The following is a 20,838-nucleotide window of genomic DNA, read 5'->3' on the forward strand; positions in this document are numbered from 1 at the left end:
TTTTATTTATGGAATAAAATTGAAAATGACCACCTCGTTTTAATAATTTATTCTGTTCTGTTATATATTCATTTAACCATAAGGCATAAAACTATCTTGAATTACCCATTTCCTTTCAATTACTATGTTACAGATGTTTTATCAGGTACTTGTTAGTATTCAAAATTATGACATTATTGACAAATGATTCATTATTTCCATCTAAATTTGAGTCTAACAGAGCAAAGCTTTGAATTAAAGAATCTTCTTCAGTGTACAGGGCAGTTTGGGCACTTTATATTTCAAGAGAAGAGTCTCTCAACCAAGCATACTGTTGCCTTTTGGAATTTTGATATACTTTTCCTAGTAAAGATGTCCACAGGAAGTAAAGTGTGTTGTACAAACACAAAAGTAGCTGATGTAATAAATTACATTAATACCTGGCCTGGGACTTGGATTGCCAGTAAGTATGCAAAAAAAAAAAAAAAAAAAAATTCCCTTCCCATGACTCTTCTGGAACAGTTTTCACAGTTTATATACATAAGTGTCACCTGTAGAACCTATTTAAAACACATGTGGTCCAGCCTTCATGTGTAGAGATTCAAAGTGAGTAGATAGAGGTTAGGGACCAAGGATTCATATTTCAAAATAATTACCCCAGGAATTATGATGGAGATAGTCTGTAAGCAATGTTTTCAGAAATATTCCACTACCAAAATATTCAGGAAAAAGTAAAACATAGTGTCTGTCTTTCTGATTTACTACCATAAAGCTACAAAGATATAAACCCTCCCTTATTAAAAGAATCAAGAGATTGACATTAAATTTGCAATATTTACAAGAAATCCTAGTTCTCTGAGCAAGCTATGAAAATATTAGAAGTCAGAACACCACAAAATGTCCTACATTTAAAATCATTCATGGACTACATATTTCATACTTCTTTGTACAAAGAGTCTCCTTGTCCAAGTCTCGCTAAATATAGTATATTTGCTGTAATTTTTAAAGAATAAATACCTACTTACAAAAATTATTTTGACATAAGATTTGCCATGATTTTTTATCCAACATAAAAAAAAATAGGTCATCAGTAAAAACAAAATATAGGCAAGAATACTGAATCAAAATTTTAAAAATTATAGGCCATATATGGCCAACTTAATTTAAGAAATTTAAAACAGAACAGTGCTTAGTACTATTAAAGCATCAAATAAATACCTACATAAGAATAAAACAAAAACACGTTGAAATAAAAATATGACTAACACTGAATTAATGAGCATTCAACTCTGAAAATATCTATTGTGAGGGTCACGCGAGCGTAATATTAGCATACTAACAAGGTCGTTTAGCAGCAAGTCTTCTTTTGAAGGCATAAGCTTCCAATGGTTATTGTTTATGTGGGATTTATTTAATCAGTTATAAACAAGCACTGCCCAAAGAGCATTATTTACATCCATACGTACAGGTTCAAAAGAAACCTGTGACAAGGAACCAAGCCTTCTAACTTGTAGGCCAGTGTTAATATCCTCCACTAATACACTTTCATTGGCCACACAAACAAGGAAATCAGTTGCCTACTTGAACAGAAGTCGTCTCTCAAGCTGAGGGAATCACTGCCTAGTATTGGGAGTGGATGGAACTGGGATGCTGGTGGTTTGGGCTGAAAAGAGACACAAGGCAGGAAACAAAAGTGCCTATAGGTTACTCATGATAAGCAGCCCCTGGAATCTCTTGGTCTTTCCATCCAAATAACTGTCTTAACACTTTTTCTTAACAGTCAGAGATGGGCTCTGGAAAGCCTTGGGGCAGAGGAACTACAGTGAAAGGAGAGCCATGACATCAGCCGGAAGAGTTTTAAAAAGTTCCTGAATTAGGATGATGCAGGCCTATTTCACAGTAGGGTCAAAACAACAAGGCATTTTGTGACATTAACAATGCGGCTGATGGTCAAATGCTCTGAGCACTAATACTAGCTGTCAGGTATGGTTTTAAGTGCTATTATATGTATAAACGTGTTTAATCTTTATTATAAGTCTATGAGGTAGGGACTCTAATTATGCTCATTTACAGATGATGAAACAGAACCTTACCAAACCCATACATTTCAAACCCAGCCTGGTTCTGGAACAGATCTATACTGCTTCAGAAATTCTGCAGAACAAGAAAATGCCTTATTATGAATATAACAAATGATGGGACACAGGCTGCTAGAAAAAAATGCTCAAATTAGCAGGTTCCCCAGACCTTAAAAGTCAAATCCAAAATTTCAGAAGAACTAAAATGCTATTTAAAACATGGGCCTCTTCAGGTGGCAGTATATTGAGGCACTATCAAAAATGAAAGATTTGTCCATTAAAAAAAAAAAATTGAAAGCAGCTATTATAGTCTCTTAGAGTTGACCTGAACCTCAGGGATCAATGAAGCAATTTCCAGTCCACTGCAGGAATCTATTGTTAGCAAATCACTGCCTGTCGGTCACCTCTTCTCTTATTGCAACTTTATCATCTCAATAAGGCAGCCCAATTCATTGCTGGATATCCACTATCTAGAACGTGCATATTTTTCACATTAAGGAAATATCTTTGTCCTTATAACATCTGCCATCTGCTAGAATAAGATATGTGTGAGGTTTCTTTCTTTCTCTCTTTTTTTTTTCTCCAGGCTAACCTCTTCTGGTTTCTTCAACTTCAACAGGTTTGTGAGTACAAGGTTTTCAAATTCTCATTTTCTCTTGCCCTCTCACTTTCCTAAAAACCTTGACTGGTGCACACATGTTTGCCCCTTACTCAGTAATCTTCCTCTCCCCAACCCCTCAGAGGTAACACTTCAGTGCCTCTCATGTTATTAAGTGGAGGGTTTCCATTGCTTAGGCAAGAAAAGGAAGTGAGAGCATTCTACTCTTCCTTCTGGAGATAAGGATGGTAGTGTGTAAGTGAGTTTGGAACACAGAATGTATTTTCTTATTGGAATCTGGGACAAGGGTTTGATGCAGCCTTATTAGATCTGTTTTAGGTATGATTTTGTTAAAATAAAATTAAGTTAGGCAGAAGCCTGAAAACTTTAATGGAAAAATGCATTCTTACTCTAAACATATTTTAAAAGGAGCTATTAGAGGACAAACAATTTGTAGGTAGGAACTTGCTTGAATATCCACCAAAAAAATAAGAAAGAAAATTATGTGGTGCAGCCATGAGAAAACAATGATAAAGATGGGTCTCATGTTGCAAAGAAATAATAAATAAAATGGGCAGAATTTAAACAAAAACAAACTTGAAATTAAGAAAGGTTTTGCCTTACTAAGCAATCATAGAAGACAGATGGAATCAGGCAGAATTTACCCTAGAATTTAGGTCTGTTTCAAGTACAAAGAGAATCTGTCCCTTTTTTGTGAAGAAATTATATGGTTCTAATATTCCATTGTTGAAAGAGCTTTGAAAAAAATGTTCCAAATTTACTTCCATATGATTCCGAACTTAAAATTTAATATATGTTAAAAATTAATATACAGTTTCCTACCAATCCTAAAGAATACCTAGGGCATTATATAACATTCTATAAACGTAAAAAACCAGAAGGAAAGATAGAAGATAGAGACCAAGATGGTATACTTTAGTGATGCCTAGAGTGTACAATAATGGTAATTAAATGTACAAATTTTAAAATATTTTTACATGAGGAAGAACGAATGTCAGTATTACAGGGTGTTGAACATAGATGGTATATGTGAAAAAGTACTATCACTATAAGCTAGGATCTATAGTCAACAATAACATTATAATACGCTTCCACCGACTTTAACAAAGGTATTATGCCAAAACTAAATGTCAGCAGGCAGGGGGATTGGGGAAGGATATGGATTTTTTGTGGAAGAAAAGGAAATGTCTTCAGACAGAGTATGATGCTGAAAGTATTACGCTGGATCGTATGATGTGTGAATAAAACTGTTTAAAAATGAACAGAGAGAAGTAAGTGCTAGAGAAAATGTGAGAAAGAGACGTACCTATTTACTGTCGGTAGAGAAACTGAGAGGTGCAGCCCCTGGGAGGGCAGTGTGATGGTTTCACATGAGGCTCGGAGTGGGGTTGACATATGATCCTGAAACCTCGAGCTCAGTATATATCTGGAGGAACTGAGTGTGAGGACAGGAATGGACATTTGCCCACTGGTGTTTCTGGCAGCCATGTTCCTGATCCATAATGAATGGAGGTGGCCTAAGGGTACAACAATTGAGGAATGGAAAGGGGAACTATGGTATATACGTACAATGAACTACTGAGCAAGAAGGAATGAAGTTGCAAGGCATGCAACTAGATGAATGAACTCTAAGGGAAGCATGTTGAATGAAATATCAGGAACAAAAAGACAAATATTATCATGCTTCAATCATATGGACTAACTATAATATAAAAATTCGGTGAACTAAAGTTGAGAGCATAGGTCATCAGGTTATGGCTTATTGTAAAGGGTCCTAGATAATAAACTCTTACAGCAGTCACATATATTCAGGAGATGCAAATGTTAATTCTAAATTCTGAAATACTGAGCTGTTTGTATATAACATGGTCTTTCCCAAAAACTTTGGGTATTTATGTGACACCTGAAAACTCAGTTAGAGCTCTGAAACTATGCAAGTTAGCAGTATGCCATATAGGAACTGCTTAAAAAGTTGAGGAAGTGATCAGATTTTGAATAGAGATACGAATAAACCTGATCTGGATAGGACTAAGGTATATCAGAAGACTGGGTAAAGGATGATATTGTCCATACTTTAAAACTTCAACTTCTGTGTGAGATTCAAGGGAGAGATGTTTATTGGGGGCAAAATTTATTTTTTGGGTAGTACATTTCCTAATTTAACTTGTATGGTCAGTTTAGTTGAACACCATAGTCCATGGAATCTTGAAAAGGGCATGAGATTTTATTGGTTTGTCCAGGTTAGTGTGATATCCTGATGAATCCCAGGGTAATTTTGGCAGGGAATAAAGTATTTGCAAAGTCCCCTTGAAGGAATGAGGAGAAAGGAGGAAATATTCAGCTCCCCCATTTGGAGAATTTCTGCTATTTCCTCAAGCAGTGAGGACAAGCAAATCAATAGGCCGAGCCCTTGATCTTGAGGCTTACCCTATTAAATTTTTCCTGCAAAGAATAGGCTAAGTCTACTTAAAATTAGGCCAAACAGTCACCCCCTAGAGAACCTCTTTTGCTGCTCAGATGTAGCCTCTCTCTCTCAGTCAACTGAGCAGGTGAACTCATTGCCTTCTCTCCTATGGTGGACATGACTCCCAGGGGTGTAAATCTCCCTGGCAAAGTGGGACAGAAAGCCTGGGATAAGCCAGGATCTGGAATCAAGAGATTGAGAAAGCCTTCTTGACCAAAAAAAAGGAGGAAGAGAGAAATGAGACATATTAACATTTCAGTGGCTGAGATTTCAAAGACTTGAGAGGTTATCCTGGAGGTTATTCTTATCCATTATATAGATACTCATTTGTAGTTCCTGGTGTATTGCAGTGGGTGGAGGAAAGCACCCGAACCACCTGAGCTGTGTTCCAGTAGCCCTGATTCTTGAAGACAACTGTATAAAGACATAATGTTTATAATGTGACTGTGTGATTGTGAAAACCTTGTGTCTGATACTCCTTATATCCAGGGTATGGACAGATGAGTAAAAAAATATGGAAAAAAATAAATAATGGGGGGACAAAGGGTTAAAATAAATTAGGTAGTTGGAAACACTAATGGTCAATGATAGGGATGGGTAAGGCATATATGTATGAGTTTTTTCTTTTTTCTTTTTATTTCTTTTTCTGGAGTGATGCAAAATGTTCTAAAAATCAGCATGGTGATGAATACACAACTATGTCATGATATTGTGAGCCACTGATTGTACACCATGTATAGAATGTATGCGTGTGAAGATTTCTCAATTAAAAAAAAAGAAAGGATTCTACATAGGTTCCATGCACTAGGGTACCTTTCCAGAAACCTACAAGTTCCACATGGGTCCCTGGACCAGATAAGTCCTGAAATGCAGAGGGGCAAGCCTTTCCAGAACATCAACTAGTTCCATTCCCCTATCCCATATTGTCAACAGTCGCTTTCAACACGAAAAAATTAGAATGGGCATAGCCCAAATACCCCTAAAGAGTGGGAGAAAGATCAAAGATGATGGTGGAGTTATACAGAGAAGGTAGGGTTTAACAAATGAGTGCTAAATCATTATGTTGCTATTTCTTTTAGTGTCTAGTACCTTACAGCAGCTAGAAATAAAAACCTAAAATTGTGGAACTATATCCCAAACCAAACTCTAAAATCTGTTCTATAACTAATTGTTGCAATGTACTTTGAAATTTATTGCTTTTATGTTTATATGTTATTTAAAGAGAAGGAGGGGTATAACAGAAAAGACAGTATTTAACAGATGAATATGTCTGCTGAATCATTATACTGTTATTTCTGTTGGTCTCCAGTGTCTTGGAGCAGCTAGAAAAAAAAAAAGACAAAAAAACAAAAAATCATGGAATTGTAATCCATATCGAACTTTAAAATTTGTTTTATAACTACCTGTTAAAATGTACTTGGAAATTTATTGCTTTTTTGTATATATGTTATATTTCACAATAAAAGTTTTTAACTTTTAATAAAAGTTAAAAAAGAATGAGTTCAGCAGTTTCTCAGAAAGTCAAGTACAGAATTATCTTATGACCCACAGCAATCCCACTTCTAAGTATATGCCTCAAAGAACTGAACAGGAACTTGATTGGATATTTGCACACCAATGTTCATAATGGCATTATTCAAAACTGCGAAAGACGCCTGTCATGGTCAGGTTCACGTGTCAACTTGACCAAGTGGTGGTACCTATTTGTCTGGTTGGGCAAGTGCTAGCCTGTCTGTTGCGATGAGGACATTTCATAGAATTAAATCATGATCACGTCAGCTGCATCCACAGCTGATTCCATTTGTAATCAGCCAAGGGGAGTGTCTTCTGCAATGAGGGATGTTAAATCTAATCACTGGAAGCCTTTTAAGGAGGATTCAGAAGAGAAAGGCTCTCTTCCTGCTTTGGCTGGCGAGCCTGTCCTGTGGAGTTCATCCAGACCCTCCATCAGAATTGTCAGCTTCACAGCCTGCCCTGCAGATTTTGGACTCTGCATTCCCATGGTTACATGAGACACTTTTATAAATTTTATATCTGCGAGTGTTTCCTATTGATTCTGTTTCTCTAGAGAATCCTAACTAATAGAATGCTGGAAGCAACCTAAGTGTCTACCAACAGATGAATGGCTAAACAAAACATGGTATAAACTTAAGATAGACTATTAAATGACTGTAAAAAGGAATGCAGCTCTGATGCGTGACACCACATGGATGAACTCTGAAGACAACATGTTGAGAAAAATAAGCCAGACACAAAAAGACAAATATTGTATGATCTTATTTACATGTAATAATGAGAATATGTAAATTCACAGAGTCAGAAAAGTGAGGGTAGGGAATGGCGAGGAAATGCTTAATTGGTGCAGAGTTTCTGTCTGGGATGATGGAAGTATATCAGTAATGGATGGTGGTGATGGTAACATAGCATTGTGACTATAATTAATACCACTGAAGTGTATTTTGGTAAGTGCTTAAAATGGGAAATTTTAGGTTTTTATGTATATATGTTACCAGAATAAAAAATTTTAAAAACCACAGAACTGTACAACTCAGTGAACCTAATATAAATTTGGACTACCGTTAATTGTATAATTATAATAACGCTGTTTCATCAACTAGAACAAAAGTGCCACACTAATGCAAAGTGTTAATAGCAGCAAAAACTGTGTTTGTGAGGGTGTATACGGGAATACTGCCCTTTCTGCATGGTTTTTCTGTAAACCTCCAACTTCTCTAAAAAGAAATTCTGTTTACAAATACCTAGTTTTTCAATCATGAATAGAATAAAAAATGATTATTCTTTTTACATATATCTTTGAACGTAACTCAAAAGAGTAACAGAAAAATGTTACTGTTAATAGATCCAAATTGTTCTCATGATTCTAGTTTCTAGTGACAAATCTTAACATTCATTAAAAGTCAACTCCCTCCCTGACCCCCCAGAAGAGCTCTAATTTTGTATTGTTTGGTTAAGAAACCAACACGAGCCATAGTACCAGAATTATATTTTGGAAGGTTAACTTGTCATCATTAGAGCAAAGCTGATAACTGGATTCCTTGTCCAGGCACCTACCTGCTAAACTACCAAGGGTTAGTTTTCTGCGACCTACTTTCTCAACAAGCCAGACTCCCACGAGTGTGAAAATGAAATTTGTAAAGGCCGTGACTGACGCCAGCCATATCGCAAGTCTATCGTTCTCCACACCAGACATCTGCAGTATGGTTGCACTGTAGTACCTGTGAGGCAAAGAAAAAAAAAAAATTGCTGCTGACAGTTATTCAAAGAAACAGAGTTATTTAGATACATACTTTGGATATAGCCACCTTAAAAAAAAAAACACCAAGAATAGCTGCAGTATGACATCAAGTTAACATGAGAATTCATGCAAGCTGTTTAAGGCCAGGGATCTTGCATTATTCTTCTTCATATTTTCTTAGTGTTGAGCAGAGAGCTTTGAGTTCCGCAGATATTCAAAACTGGTGGATGCAATGATACCTTTAATTAAACACAAATTACAGGTTGAAAAGAGAACTATAATTTATGGAAAAGGACTGCAGTATAGAGGTTGTTCAGAAAGATTTATCTTAAAATTTGTATAATCAAGAAAAAAACACTCAAGTAAGTGAATAGAAGGTTGAGGTCTTCAAAAGTGAACACACCCCTAAAACTAGGGACAATGGCACCAGGTAGTTTCAGTTAAACGATCAAGGATAAGCCTCCAGTCCAGGGAATGATTCAGAAGCATCAGAAATTGTGAAATAATGTACTTAGAAGAATAAAGGGGCTTCTTAACAAAGAATAAAGAAAGTGTGATGTAGGGGCAGAAATCTGGTATAAGGAAAGAATCTCTTCAGAAGACATAGTGAGTAAGAGTGTGTCAGTTTTTATCTGACACTATATAAGGAAATGAGAAACTGATATAATACATAGGAGTGGTTTTTTAGTTCCTAGAAAAGAGGGTTAAGTCTCCAGTCTCTAGCACAGCCTGTATGATTTGGCTCCGAAGATTCATTTTGTACTAAATAAAATCACCTGAGACTGACTCTTAAAAACACCACAAAGGATAAAGGATGACAAGTTTCTTAGAGGGCATTTCTTTTCTAGTAGAAGTGTCAGTAGCTATATTAGCTGATTACTTTAAAGCTGACCTTAAAACAAAGAAAGCAAAATACTCTTGTTGAATTACCCACGGTATGCGATAGAATTCAAATCCTGAAGACACACTGAATCATGGCTTTCCCTAGCATTTCAGCAATTCTAAAACAAGTCAGCTTTACCCACAATCTGGCAATGAACACCCAAACAAAATATTAAATCGAGTTTGATATTTCCATGGTTACTGTTTACAGTTTCCAGATATTTATCAATACTGTCATAATATTTAAAAACTAAAATCTCTTCTAAATACTGATTCATCAATAGCTACTACTATTTTTCAAACTAACGATGAATTTCTTAGGCAAAATATTAACACCAACATGGATTCATTCATCTTGATTAAAAAGTGTTTTCCTTTTTTATTTTGTAAACCAAACTTATAAATTACTACATGGCATGAAGAGGCGTTTTACTGATCACACTAAAAATTTTGCCAACCATTTTAAGACTGAGTTCTGACAGCTGCTGCAAAAAGAGAAATTCCCAGTGGAACTACTTGCATCATCAGAAAATTGTGAATGTTTTGCAGTCAGAGTGCAAAGTGATAATAAAAATTATGAAAACAATTCATTCCATCTGAATAGTGCTCTATACAGTTTCTAAATTCTACTGTATACATTATCTCACCTGATTTTCATAAAGACCAGTGCAGTCAGGTCCAACCTACATGTAACGCCTGAGAAACTAGCATAAAAATGAAATCTACAAAATAGAATACTAAAAATGCTGAGAAAAAAAATATTTAGATCCCGAAGAGTTTGATATTTGCTATGCTATTAAATTTCAGTTTTCTCAATGCTTTAAGAATTAAAAGATACACTGAAATAAAATAATTCTTCCAAATAGAGCTATGAAAAAAAAACTAAACAAAGCAGAGAGGTTATTTTGAAGTTTTTATTTTCGATACAATAAGATCATAAAATTGGAAATGATGAAATGGGGATAGAAAGGGGAATGATAAAATGATCAGTGTCTGAATTTTATTTAAAATAAAAAATCTCTATAAGTATGGAAAACAACTTCTTTTATGATACTGGATTTTTAGAGGCAGACTACAACCACAAATTGGCCTGAGAATCTGGAACTTGCATTCTGATGGCTCTCTGAGGTTAAGCTGGCCAGTCCCGATAGGGTAAACATATCTTTACTAAATTCTATTTAGTGAGGACCTACTGTATAAGTTATGTGAGTTACTACGAGCCCACAGGTATGTTATTAGACCCTCTTGCTGCCCTTAAGAAGCTCAGTTTAGTATAAGAATGAAATGAAAAGAAATGAGTTTAATGCCATAAAATCGGCCATTATATGTATACAATTAACAATGTGCCATAAAGGGCAAAACAAGCAATTTTAGTTGATACAGAATGTTCCTTGATTTTGAGGTGAGTCAGTTCACAGGAGTTTGCCAGCAGATAGGATCTTGGAGAGCATTTGAGGTGAAAGAAATGACATGTACAACAGTGAAAAATGCAAAATAGTCTGCTGGGCTCAGAGAAAGTAAATATTTTACTACGGCTGGAACACAAGCTGCATATGAAAAAGTAGTATTGCATAAGGCTGTAGCAGAAGCTTCTGTTATGGAGGGGTCTTGAATGCCATACTAAACATTTGGGCTTCATTCTGTATGCAATAGAAAAATGAATTTTAAATAGAAATAGCATAATGAAGTCTTTTATTCTATGAATAGATCACTCTAATAAGAGGCAAGTGGGTGGGATGGAGGCAGACTGGACTGAAGGTGTATTATTCTAAAGCATACTTCAAATCATTACATTGTCCACAGTCAGCAGGCAAACACAGATTATCTGTATTAATGGAAAACAACAAGAGTGGTGGCTGAAATTGACTAATGGCCTTTTAACTCCCTGTCAGCAAGAGCTGCAACTTCCATTTAAACGAATTTTTTTTCCTAGAAGAACTGGCTGGAGTTTCACTTTCTTTAACTTTTCTCTTACACTGGTAAATGGATTAGTGTTTATTGCTACTGTAACAGATGACCACAAGCAGAGTGGCTTAAAACAATTTCTTATTTGATAGTTTTGTAGGTTAAAAGTCTGACACGGATCTCACTGGGAATCAAGGAGTCAGCAGGGCTGCTTTTCTTACCGGAGGTTCTAGGGGAGAATCTATTTCCTTGACTTGTGTAGTTTCTACAGGCCACCTACACATTAGCTGGTGGCTCCGCCTTCCTCGATCTTCAAGGCCAGCCATGGCGAGTGACTTCCAGCACTGCATCACTCTGTCCTCTTCTACATCTCAGGTCTACATTTTAGGATCTCTGTAGTTTCACTGAGCCCACTTGTATAATTAAAGATATTATCCCTATTTTAAGATAAACTGATTAGCAAACTTAATTCCATCTGCTACATAAGGTAACACATTCACAAATCTGAGATTAAGATGTGGAAATCTTTGGGGGACCATTATTCTGCCTACCACAGTACTGGTGCTAACGAGCTGTAAAATTAGCATCAGGCCAAGGATTAGGAAGAGAAGGTAGAAGAAAAAAAGACACAAGGACATTCACTTAAAGGGTAACCAGTTCCCCCAAAATTCAGATAATATCTTCATTCTCTTTCATAGGACGGGGATGATGACACATCTAGGTCAGAATAGTTCACAAACATGGTTTTTAAAAGCCAGATTGTGGAGTATGTGGAAGATACATTTAATGTACATTTTTTAACATGTAATTTCAATGATCTCATAAATGATATCAGCCAACCATTTACATAATGAGTTACCACTGTATTTACAACCATCTAAGCCTTTATGTAGTAACTTGAATTTTCAAGGGGGTGGTTATTCTTTCAAAAGTTGTACAAAGCATGAGAGACCCTTCTTCAAAAAAGAACAGTATGAACCATGGGGTGCTGGTCTGAATATGTTGTTTACCTCAGAAAAGCCAAGTTATTTAATCTTCATCCAATAATGCTGGGTGGGAGCTTTTGTATTGTTCCCATGGAGATGTGACCCACTCAATTGTGGGTGGTAACTTTTGATTAGATGGTTTCCATGGAGATGTGTCTCCACCTATTCAAGGTGGGGTTCCTTAATGGAGCCCTAAAGAGGGAACCATTTTGGAAAAAGCTTTAGAACCAACAGAGCCCACAGAGCCAGAGGTCTCTGGAGATGCAGAAGGAAAATGTCCCTCGGGAAGCCTTATGAAATGAGAAGAGAAAGCTAGCAGATGTTGCCATGTACCTTTCCAGCTGGCAGAGATGTTCTGGATCCATCAGCCTTTCTTGAATCAAGGTATCTTTCCATGGATGCCTTAGTTTGGACATTTTCAAGGCCTTAGAACTATAAACTTGCAACTTGATAAACTCCCCTTTTTAAAAGCTATTACATTTCTCGTAAACTGCATTCCAGTAGCTTTTATAAACTAGAACACATGGAAAAAAATGCTTTCTTTCCTTTCTGGACTGAAAGCAGGAATGCTTTGTATTCTGCAAAGTCATTTTATAACATCTATCAGGTAAACTATAATGTTCTTCAAAGGTTCCGTGGACAACTTTTGGTCATCCCACACATACCATATCTCCCCCAAGAGTAAGGTGTAAGGCAGGATGGCATGTGTTCTCAAAGAACACCTGCTTTGCAATGCTCCGAAGACAACTGAGAACAGAACTGTATGTACATTGTTATCTTAGAGATTATGTGAGGCCCAGCTTCTAGTGCTGAATTTTTAAATCTGAGTAAAACAAAACTTTAGAAGCATATACTTAGGTAATGGCCATCTATTCCAATTATGACTTTTAACTAGCAATAAAAGAATAAATATAAGCATTTTATATGTTTAGTAAAATATATACAAGTTCCTAATTGAACAAAGCATTTCTGAGGAATTTCTAAAATAGAGCTATTTTTAAGTTTCTTGAAGTTGAACCTATCATTTTCATCTTTCTATCAACAGTGTATCAGTTAACGGTGAGAAATAGGTACTTTACAAATGTTTACTGATTTCTGAACTTATCTACCATCTATTTCAAAAGGGAATTCAGAACGTTTATAATCAAAAACACATGACAGAATCACTAAAACAAAAATTAAAGATTGATAAGAGAAAGCAAGAGAGGTAAGAGACAGTTAATTATATGAAAACATTAGCTAGATTAGCACTATATATTAGCTATAAAATTCCTGTAAGCCAAAGGAAAATAGTAAATAATAGTTTTAATTTTTTGTCAAAATATATCAGCTCATAATAAAGACAAGTTTTTCTGGCATAAAACCATAAAGACCTTACTTCCATGAATAAAAGAAAATGGAACATATTCTTTCTAACACCTGCGGAGACATTCTAAGTAAGATATATCAGGAGCTGAAATTTAATCACAATTATCTTGATCTACATAGCATGAAGATGAAGTGCTTTGGAAGTGTTGCAAATAGCTTTCAAACATATTCATCTATGAACCTTACATTATTCAGTAGTCTCATGTATATATACTTGGTCTGCAAGTTTAGTGAGAATTCTGGAACTTAAGGAGCTCAGCTGATCAACTATAAGCCCTGAAAGATACTGTGCTGGCTTGAGGCTGTTGTGTACCCCAGAAAAGCTATGTTCTTTTTCCTAGTCCAACTTTGTGGAGGCAGCACTATTGTTTAGGGTAGAAAGTTTTAATATGGTTGTTTCCATGGAGATACGATCCACCCAACTGTGGGCAGGATCTTTTTGATTAAGTTGTTTCCATGGAGATGTGTCTCCGCCCATTTAAAGTGAATCTTAACCTACTTACTAGAGTCCTTTAAGAGGGAACCATTTTAGAAAAAGCTCAAATCCAACACAGAGACATTTGGAGATGCAGAAAGAAAACACCCCTGGGGAAGATGTTGGAAACCAAAAGCCGAAGTAACAGCAAACACCAGCCATGTGCCTTCCCAGATTGGCCTTTCTTAAGTTAAGGTATGTTCTTCTGGATGCCCTAGTTTGGACATTTTTATGGCCTTAGAACTGTAAACTTGAAATGTAATAAATTCCTTTTTTAAAAGTCAACTCATTTCTGTTATACTGCATTTCTGGCAGCCTTAACTAATTAAAACAGATACCTGTTATCTAAGTTATGCTGTTTATAGTTCCTTTAGCTCCTAGAATTATAAATAGATTTTTTAAATATCTTATATCAAAGTATAATGAATGCAAAATTTTAAAATCATTTCAGTAAAGATGTCCTTTTAATGGAAAGAATTATATTTTCTTATCGGGATGGTATTTAAACAGTTAAAAACATGGTTAACTATGGAACTAGCTTTAAGAAAAGAAAATTTTACCCAAGACTCAAAAATGTGAAAAGCCAACTAAAATTTTTCAAAACATATTTTCATATATTTTTACATTGAGAATCCTCTTTATATATTACTAGATGTAGGGTATATAGCCAAAAATGAAAGTTAGAAAAGCAGAAAATGGTATTTCATGTATGTCACATGTGTGTTTTGAGCTAACATCCTAGTTAATTGTATCATACAGTTCTTGAAATGAGCAAGCAATGATCCAAAAATCATAACAACCCTCAGAAAGCATAATTATCAATACATTCAACAAATTAAAAAAATAGTTAACATAACTTAAATCATTTCACTATCCTTTTGAGGAAGAGAAAGGAAAAATATCCCCAAGGAACTTAGAAGAGATTTCTACAGATCCTTACTCCTGTCTTTCCCAGTGTGACTTACTCTTGGGAGCAGTCCCTTCAGCTGGCTTCACACTGCCGGAACCTTCAGGAGAAACCACTTCCTCTCACCCAATTCAAACAAACCATTGAGTTTCCTCTAAACAGTACGAAGAACAATGGTAGAGTTCTATAAATTGACCTCCAATTAGCCAATTTTCCATATTAACTTTAATTCTTCCTAAAAATATATATATCCACAGGACATTGAACAATTGGGAATTCATGCATGCTCACATCTCTCATTTGTTGAGTTACATGCATATCAAGTCAGGAATGTTTATTCCCAAATCTGTTTACACCTAGCACTGTAATTATGTAAATTAATCAAGATGTTACATAAATTAATAACTCATAAGATGCAAAAAGAGAGTTATATAAAAACAAAACTGCATGCTTTGGAAAGAGTCAGTAAAGGTGAATTTTTTTTTTAATTAGATAGACAACACAATGATAAAATAATTGGGGAATATTAAAAAATCTAGAAAGATCCTGCTCCAAGGTTTCTTTTTACATGTCTTTCAGCTCTTATTCTATCTTAAAGAAACTAAGCCTTCAATTTAACAATGACAATATTGATATGGTTTATGCAAGAAAACCAATTTGGAAATCCAAACAGTGAATACAATAAATTATTATACAACTAAAAAAAAAATACCTAAGGTATTTATGCATCATTTCCTCATGTTAACTAAAAAAGTGCCAGTCCTAATCTTGTCATGCCTCATTCTCTGTCACATCCTGTTTCAGCAAGAAGCAGATGTCTAAGAACTTCACATCACTTATTTTCCTCTGGTTATTTACCCCCACAGTAACCTGTTGATTCACTAATTTGACCCAATCTTCCTCCCACCACAGCCCTCCCAAACTCTTTCATTGAGCTCTGTGAATTAAGCCTGGACCTTCTTACAATTTGGATCTAGGATTCAGACTGTTTTTCTCTCACATCCAGCATATCCCTGAGCCTGGATTTTCCCTGGAAGGAAAAGAAGTGTTTATACCATCTTCTACACCTCATTTAAAAGTCAGCCTACTTCCCGGTCACCCCTGATTCGCTGGAGAGCTCAGTACCTGCTCTGCAACTTTTTTCATTACCCCTCCCCTGGTATCTTGATTACTGGAGTGAACAGCATTAATATGGACCACACACACACACACACACACACCTCCTGGGTCCCTTAACTGTTCCAGCTCCAAAATCTTTTATGTTGACTAGTCGCTGATTCAGCATGGCCCCTCCTAACAGTTCACTTACTCTGAACTCCACATTCACACAATTCTTCATTCTCCTTGAGACTTCTAATGCCTAAACTCTAGCTCTTTTTACTTATCCATCATCACCCATTCCCACCCCTCCCTCATATCTGTATTTACTTTTTTGAGGAATTTAAATTTTCTACATCAGAACTCTCAACTGTTAGTGTGCTACGGAATCACAGGGAGGACCTATTAAACCACAGATTGCTGGATCTGACCTCCAGAGTTTTTGTTCAGTAGGCCTAGGACCAAGAATGTGCATTTCCAACAAAGTTCTCATCATATTAATCTCATATATCCCAAGTTTGGTTAAATCCAGTTGTTCTCCTACTCTGTATTTACACCTAGCGGAAAAACACACAAACTCAACCAACCTCACTTGAAATTCCCTAGCATGTTCACACTTCAATTTTCCAAATGATAATTTTATAGTTTCTTTCCACTCTCCCAACCTATCTAGTTTCAGCTGAAATCTTGTCAAATGTTCACTAAGATGGGCCATAGTGGCTCAGCAGGCAGAGTGCTCACCTGTCATGCCAGAGGACCCAGGTTCGATTCCCGGTGCCTGCCCATGTAAAAAAAAAAAAAGTTCACCAAGAAAGTGTGAACAATCAGAAGAGCTCTCCCTCATCTCACCACCGTCAGATTTACCAGTCTACCTGACCAATTCTAGGTTCAATCATGGAAAATCAATTTGCATTCAAATATATTTCTTCTAAATTCCTTCTTCAACATTTGCTGCTGGGATTATTAGTTCTTCCTTCTGCTTTCCTCTCAGTAATGTATCTATACTTTTCTTGCAACATGCACCAATTTCCTTCTGGTATGAGAATTACTGAAATGTTCACTGTATTTCCTCTACTAGATTGAAACACCAAAAAGAACAGTTAATGTGTGATTCATCTCAACTGTAGTCTTATGACTGTCTTCTTTAGGCACTAAATAAATTTTTCTTTAAATGAATGAATGAACAGTGAGGCCTTCCACCTCTTTTTACTTTTTGCCATATCTATGTATTATTCTATATTATGATATAATTCACATGTCATAAAACTTAACATTTGAATTGCATCATTAAGTGGTTTTTAGTATATTAGTGACTATTTTTAATCTCTTAAATAATTATAATAATTCATGTTCATAATAAAGTACTCAAGCAGTCCAGAGGGTTTAAAGAAGTAAAAAATATCCTCTGGAATACAATGAGATGAGAGAGTAGAGGGTTGTATCCTGAATTGTTTCTACATACTCCCCACTTCCATTCCTTTCCTGATCCAGCTACACTGCTATCTAACTCGCTGACCAGCCTTAACTTCCCAGTTTCCCTACTGGGTGGAGAAGAGTACTGTGCTGATTTAAAGCTGTTATGCACCCCATAAAGGCCATGTTCTCAGAATCCAATCTTGCAGGGGCAGACCTACTATTGGGTGGGGTCTTTCCATGGTGAAGTGATCCAGCCCATTCAAGGTGGGCCTTAACCCCCTTGCTGGGGTCCTTTATGAGGATCAAAGACAGAAACATCTGGAAAGAGAGAGTTTAGAAAGCAAATGCCCCAGGAGAAGCAAGAAGGACCTACAGACATTGCCATGTGCCCACCCACGTGACAGAGGAAACATGGATGCCAGCTGTCTTTCCTTACAGAACTTATCTTCCTTTTGATACCTTAATTCGGACATTTTCACGGCCTCAGAACTGTAAATATGTAAACTAATAAATCCTCATCAAAAAGGTCCAACCCATTTCTGGTATACTACATTCTGGCAGTTTTGGCAAACCAAAACAAGTACATTAAAAAATGACTTTACATGAACTAGTGAGCTTTTTATCCAAACAATGATATACACTAGTTTTCCTCCCATCAGTTTTTGTCCCTCTAGTTACAAAATGTACCCATCTAATACTTATTAAGGCAAACAAGAGGGAAAAAAGGTAACAGTCTCTTTAAAACTTTTCTCAAGAGGATAACGATCCCGAGTGTAAAAAAAAAAGGGCAGGTCACGGCACTTGCCATTATGAAAATGACTGTATTCAGCATTGACTATCAAAAGGGAATTAAACAGTATATTATTTTAAGCCATAATGGCCTAGGTTTTATCTGTAAGCAAAGCCTGAGAGAACTGTTATTCTATAAAAAAACATTTCAGAGCATGGTCACACAAAAATGTGATTTTGCAAAAATATGTCGTTTTATGCACATTATATAACACTGAATCTCTGTAAAATCGCAGACAGGGAAAACAGATGAAAAGCATGAAGAATGAAGTAAAAAAGAAAAGTAAAATGAGGTATTATGTAGAGAGTTGATCTCAACTGTTTTAAAAAGTCACAGAGAAAAGAAGACAAATACACACACCAAAATGTTAAGATACACTATCTCTAGGTGGTGAGACTCAGGTGCTGTTCTAGTTTGCTAGCTGCCGAAATGCAACATACCAGAAACAGAATGGCTTTTAAAATGGGGAATTTAGTAAGCTGCCAGTTTACAGTTCTAAGGCCGAGAAAATGTCCCAATTAAAACAAGTCTATAGAAATGTAAAATAAAAGGCAGTCAGAGAAAGATACCTTGGTTCAAGAAGGCCGATGAAGCTCAAGGTTTCTCTCTAAAAGTGAGAAGACACATGGCGAACACAGTCAGGGTTTCTCTATCAGCTGGAAGGGCACATGGCGAACACCATGTGCTAGCTTTCTCTCTTAGCTTCCTGTTTCATGAAGCCCCCCCGGCAGGCATTTTCCTTCCTCATCTTCAAAGGTTGCTGCTGGCTGATGGACTCTCTGCTTCATGGTGCTGCAGCGTTCTCTGCTCTCTCTGAATCTCATTCTCCAAAATGTTTCCCCTTTTATAGGACTCCAGAAACTAATCAAGACCCACCCGAATGGGTGGAGACACGTCTCCACTTAATCCAGTTTACGGACCACTCTTGACTGAGACATATCTTCGTGGCCATAATCCACTCAAGTTTCCACCCTATCATACTGAATAAGGATTAAGAGAAATGGTTGCTCCCACAAGATTGCTTAGGATGAAATCATGGCAATAAATCTTTTCAAACAAGCACAGGTGACTTTTCTTCTTTATACTTTTCCAATTTTCCTATAATGGGCATGTGCTATTTAAAAATTTTGTTTAAATACTAAAATTTTGTAGATTAGAACATTATATTCAGGCAGCATAAGCTTTCAATTCTGTGAACTAAATCCAATATTATTTTAAGTAAAACAAACATGAAATAATGATCATGAGAACTTATACATGTATGTTTTTTCACAGCAACATAATCACTTTTAACACGCCACTGGAGGAGACTGCATACAAATAAAACCATACACCAACTGGTCAAGTTTTAAGAAATCAGTAAGAGTAAAGTTTTATAGGAACAAGGCCATGACTAAACCCACACAATAGTCCATCTGGTTAATTAGTGATTGCAATTAGCTACATATGGCTGCTCATATTTCAGGGATGAAGAAGTACAAAAGGGCAAGGATTTCAGAATGCTTGCTTCCACAAGGTTTAGTCCGGGAGAATATTTCAAGTCAGGACAAGACCATACACAGGGAGAATTGGGAAGGGCTTGAAAGACTGTAAGTCATAATCAGGATGAAAAACACTCATTTGGTTCACTGACTAGGAAAACTGCAGTGACAGAGATGGATGTTATAACCAGGAATGGAGTTCTCGGTTTTGATTTCAGAAGAGATGGCAGCAATCCGAACTGTGAATATGTCTGAGACATACATGCAATGCACGGTCATTGATAAAATGAAAAGGAACCCACTAGAGCTCATGGGCCCAAAGGCCTAAGTGGGGAGGAGGGCCGTACCGGAGAAACTGGATGTTCTAAGGGTCCATAGGATTATTGACCTCCCAACGATTTGAGGAAAACACACAAATTGACCTCATTCAAAATTCCCTAAAACATTCACTCTCCAACTCTCCAAAACGATGAGTTCATTTCCCGATAAAAAGAAGGGGCGTGTAGAAAAAGAGAAAGCGGGGGAAGTAGAATGCAAGACTGTGAACAAGATGCTAAAGTAATTTCCTTTAATTAGTCATCTAACATGTAAGAAGTACAAAGGCAGTGCCTGTAGCAAATATTTGGCACATTTCTTTTTCTCTCCTGGTATACTGTGGATGAAATTTAACTGTTCTAGAAATTTAAAAATAAATACATCTGCGTTTTAGATTATTGCAATAAACTTTATGGGGAAAAGACAGGTTAATAATATTGCATATTATATTAGCAAAAGGCACCCAGAGACTATTTTTATATGGCCTTAGTATTGAGGAACTGCTGTGCTTCTGGGAAGTAACTGAATTGTTTCCATCACAGTGATACTGTGAATCGTGTAACAAGCATGTCTCTTTTTTTGTATTGGCTGCTAAAACATTCAGAGTAACGTGGTTCTCAAGCTTTGGTGTGCATAAGAATCATCTGGAGAGTTTCTTACAAACACAGGCCTTTCAGTTGTCCATCTCCTTTGTCTACCCCTACTCTCTCATCCTCATCCACTAGGATTCTATTTCAGTCCTATTGCAGGCGCTTCTGATTCATTTCTAGAGATTCTAATGTAGGTGGTTTCAAGACCCAGACAGGATTTGGGATTCAG

The 20,838-nt window shown here is 36.3% G+C and overlaps 1 protein-coding gene across 1 annotated transcript in view; it reads right to left on the bottom strand.

Moving 5' to 3' along the window:
- The window catches only part of SLC2A13 (solute carrier family 2 member 13), a 359,669-nt gene that overhangs the window by 95,001 nt on the left and 243,830 nt on the right, over nucleotides 1–20,838 (bottom strand). Inside the window, exon 5 of the mRNA XM_077170529.1 lies at nucleotides 8,213–8,376. Within this exon, the coding sequence (XP_077026644.1) occupies nucleotides 8,213–8,376 (164 nt within the window). The remainder of the gene's footprint in view (nucleotides 1–8,212; nucleotides 8,377–20,838) is intronic.

The sequence above is a fragment of the Tamandua tetradactyla genome, chromosome 7 (assembly GCF_023851605.1).
Source record: "Tamandua tetradactyla isolate mTamTet1 chromosome 7, mTamTet1.pri, whole genome shotgun sequence".
NCBI lineage: Eukaryota > Metazoa > Chordata > Mammalia > Pilosa > Myrmecophagidae > Tamandua > Tamandua tetradactyla.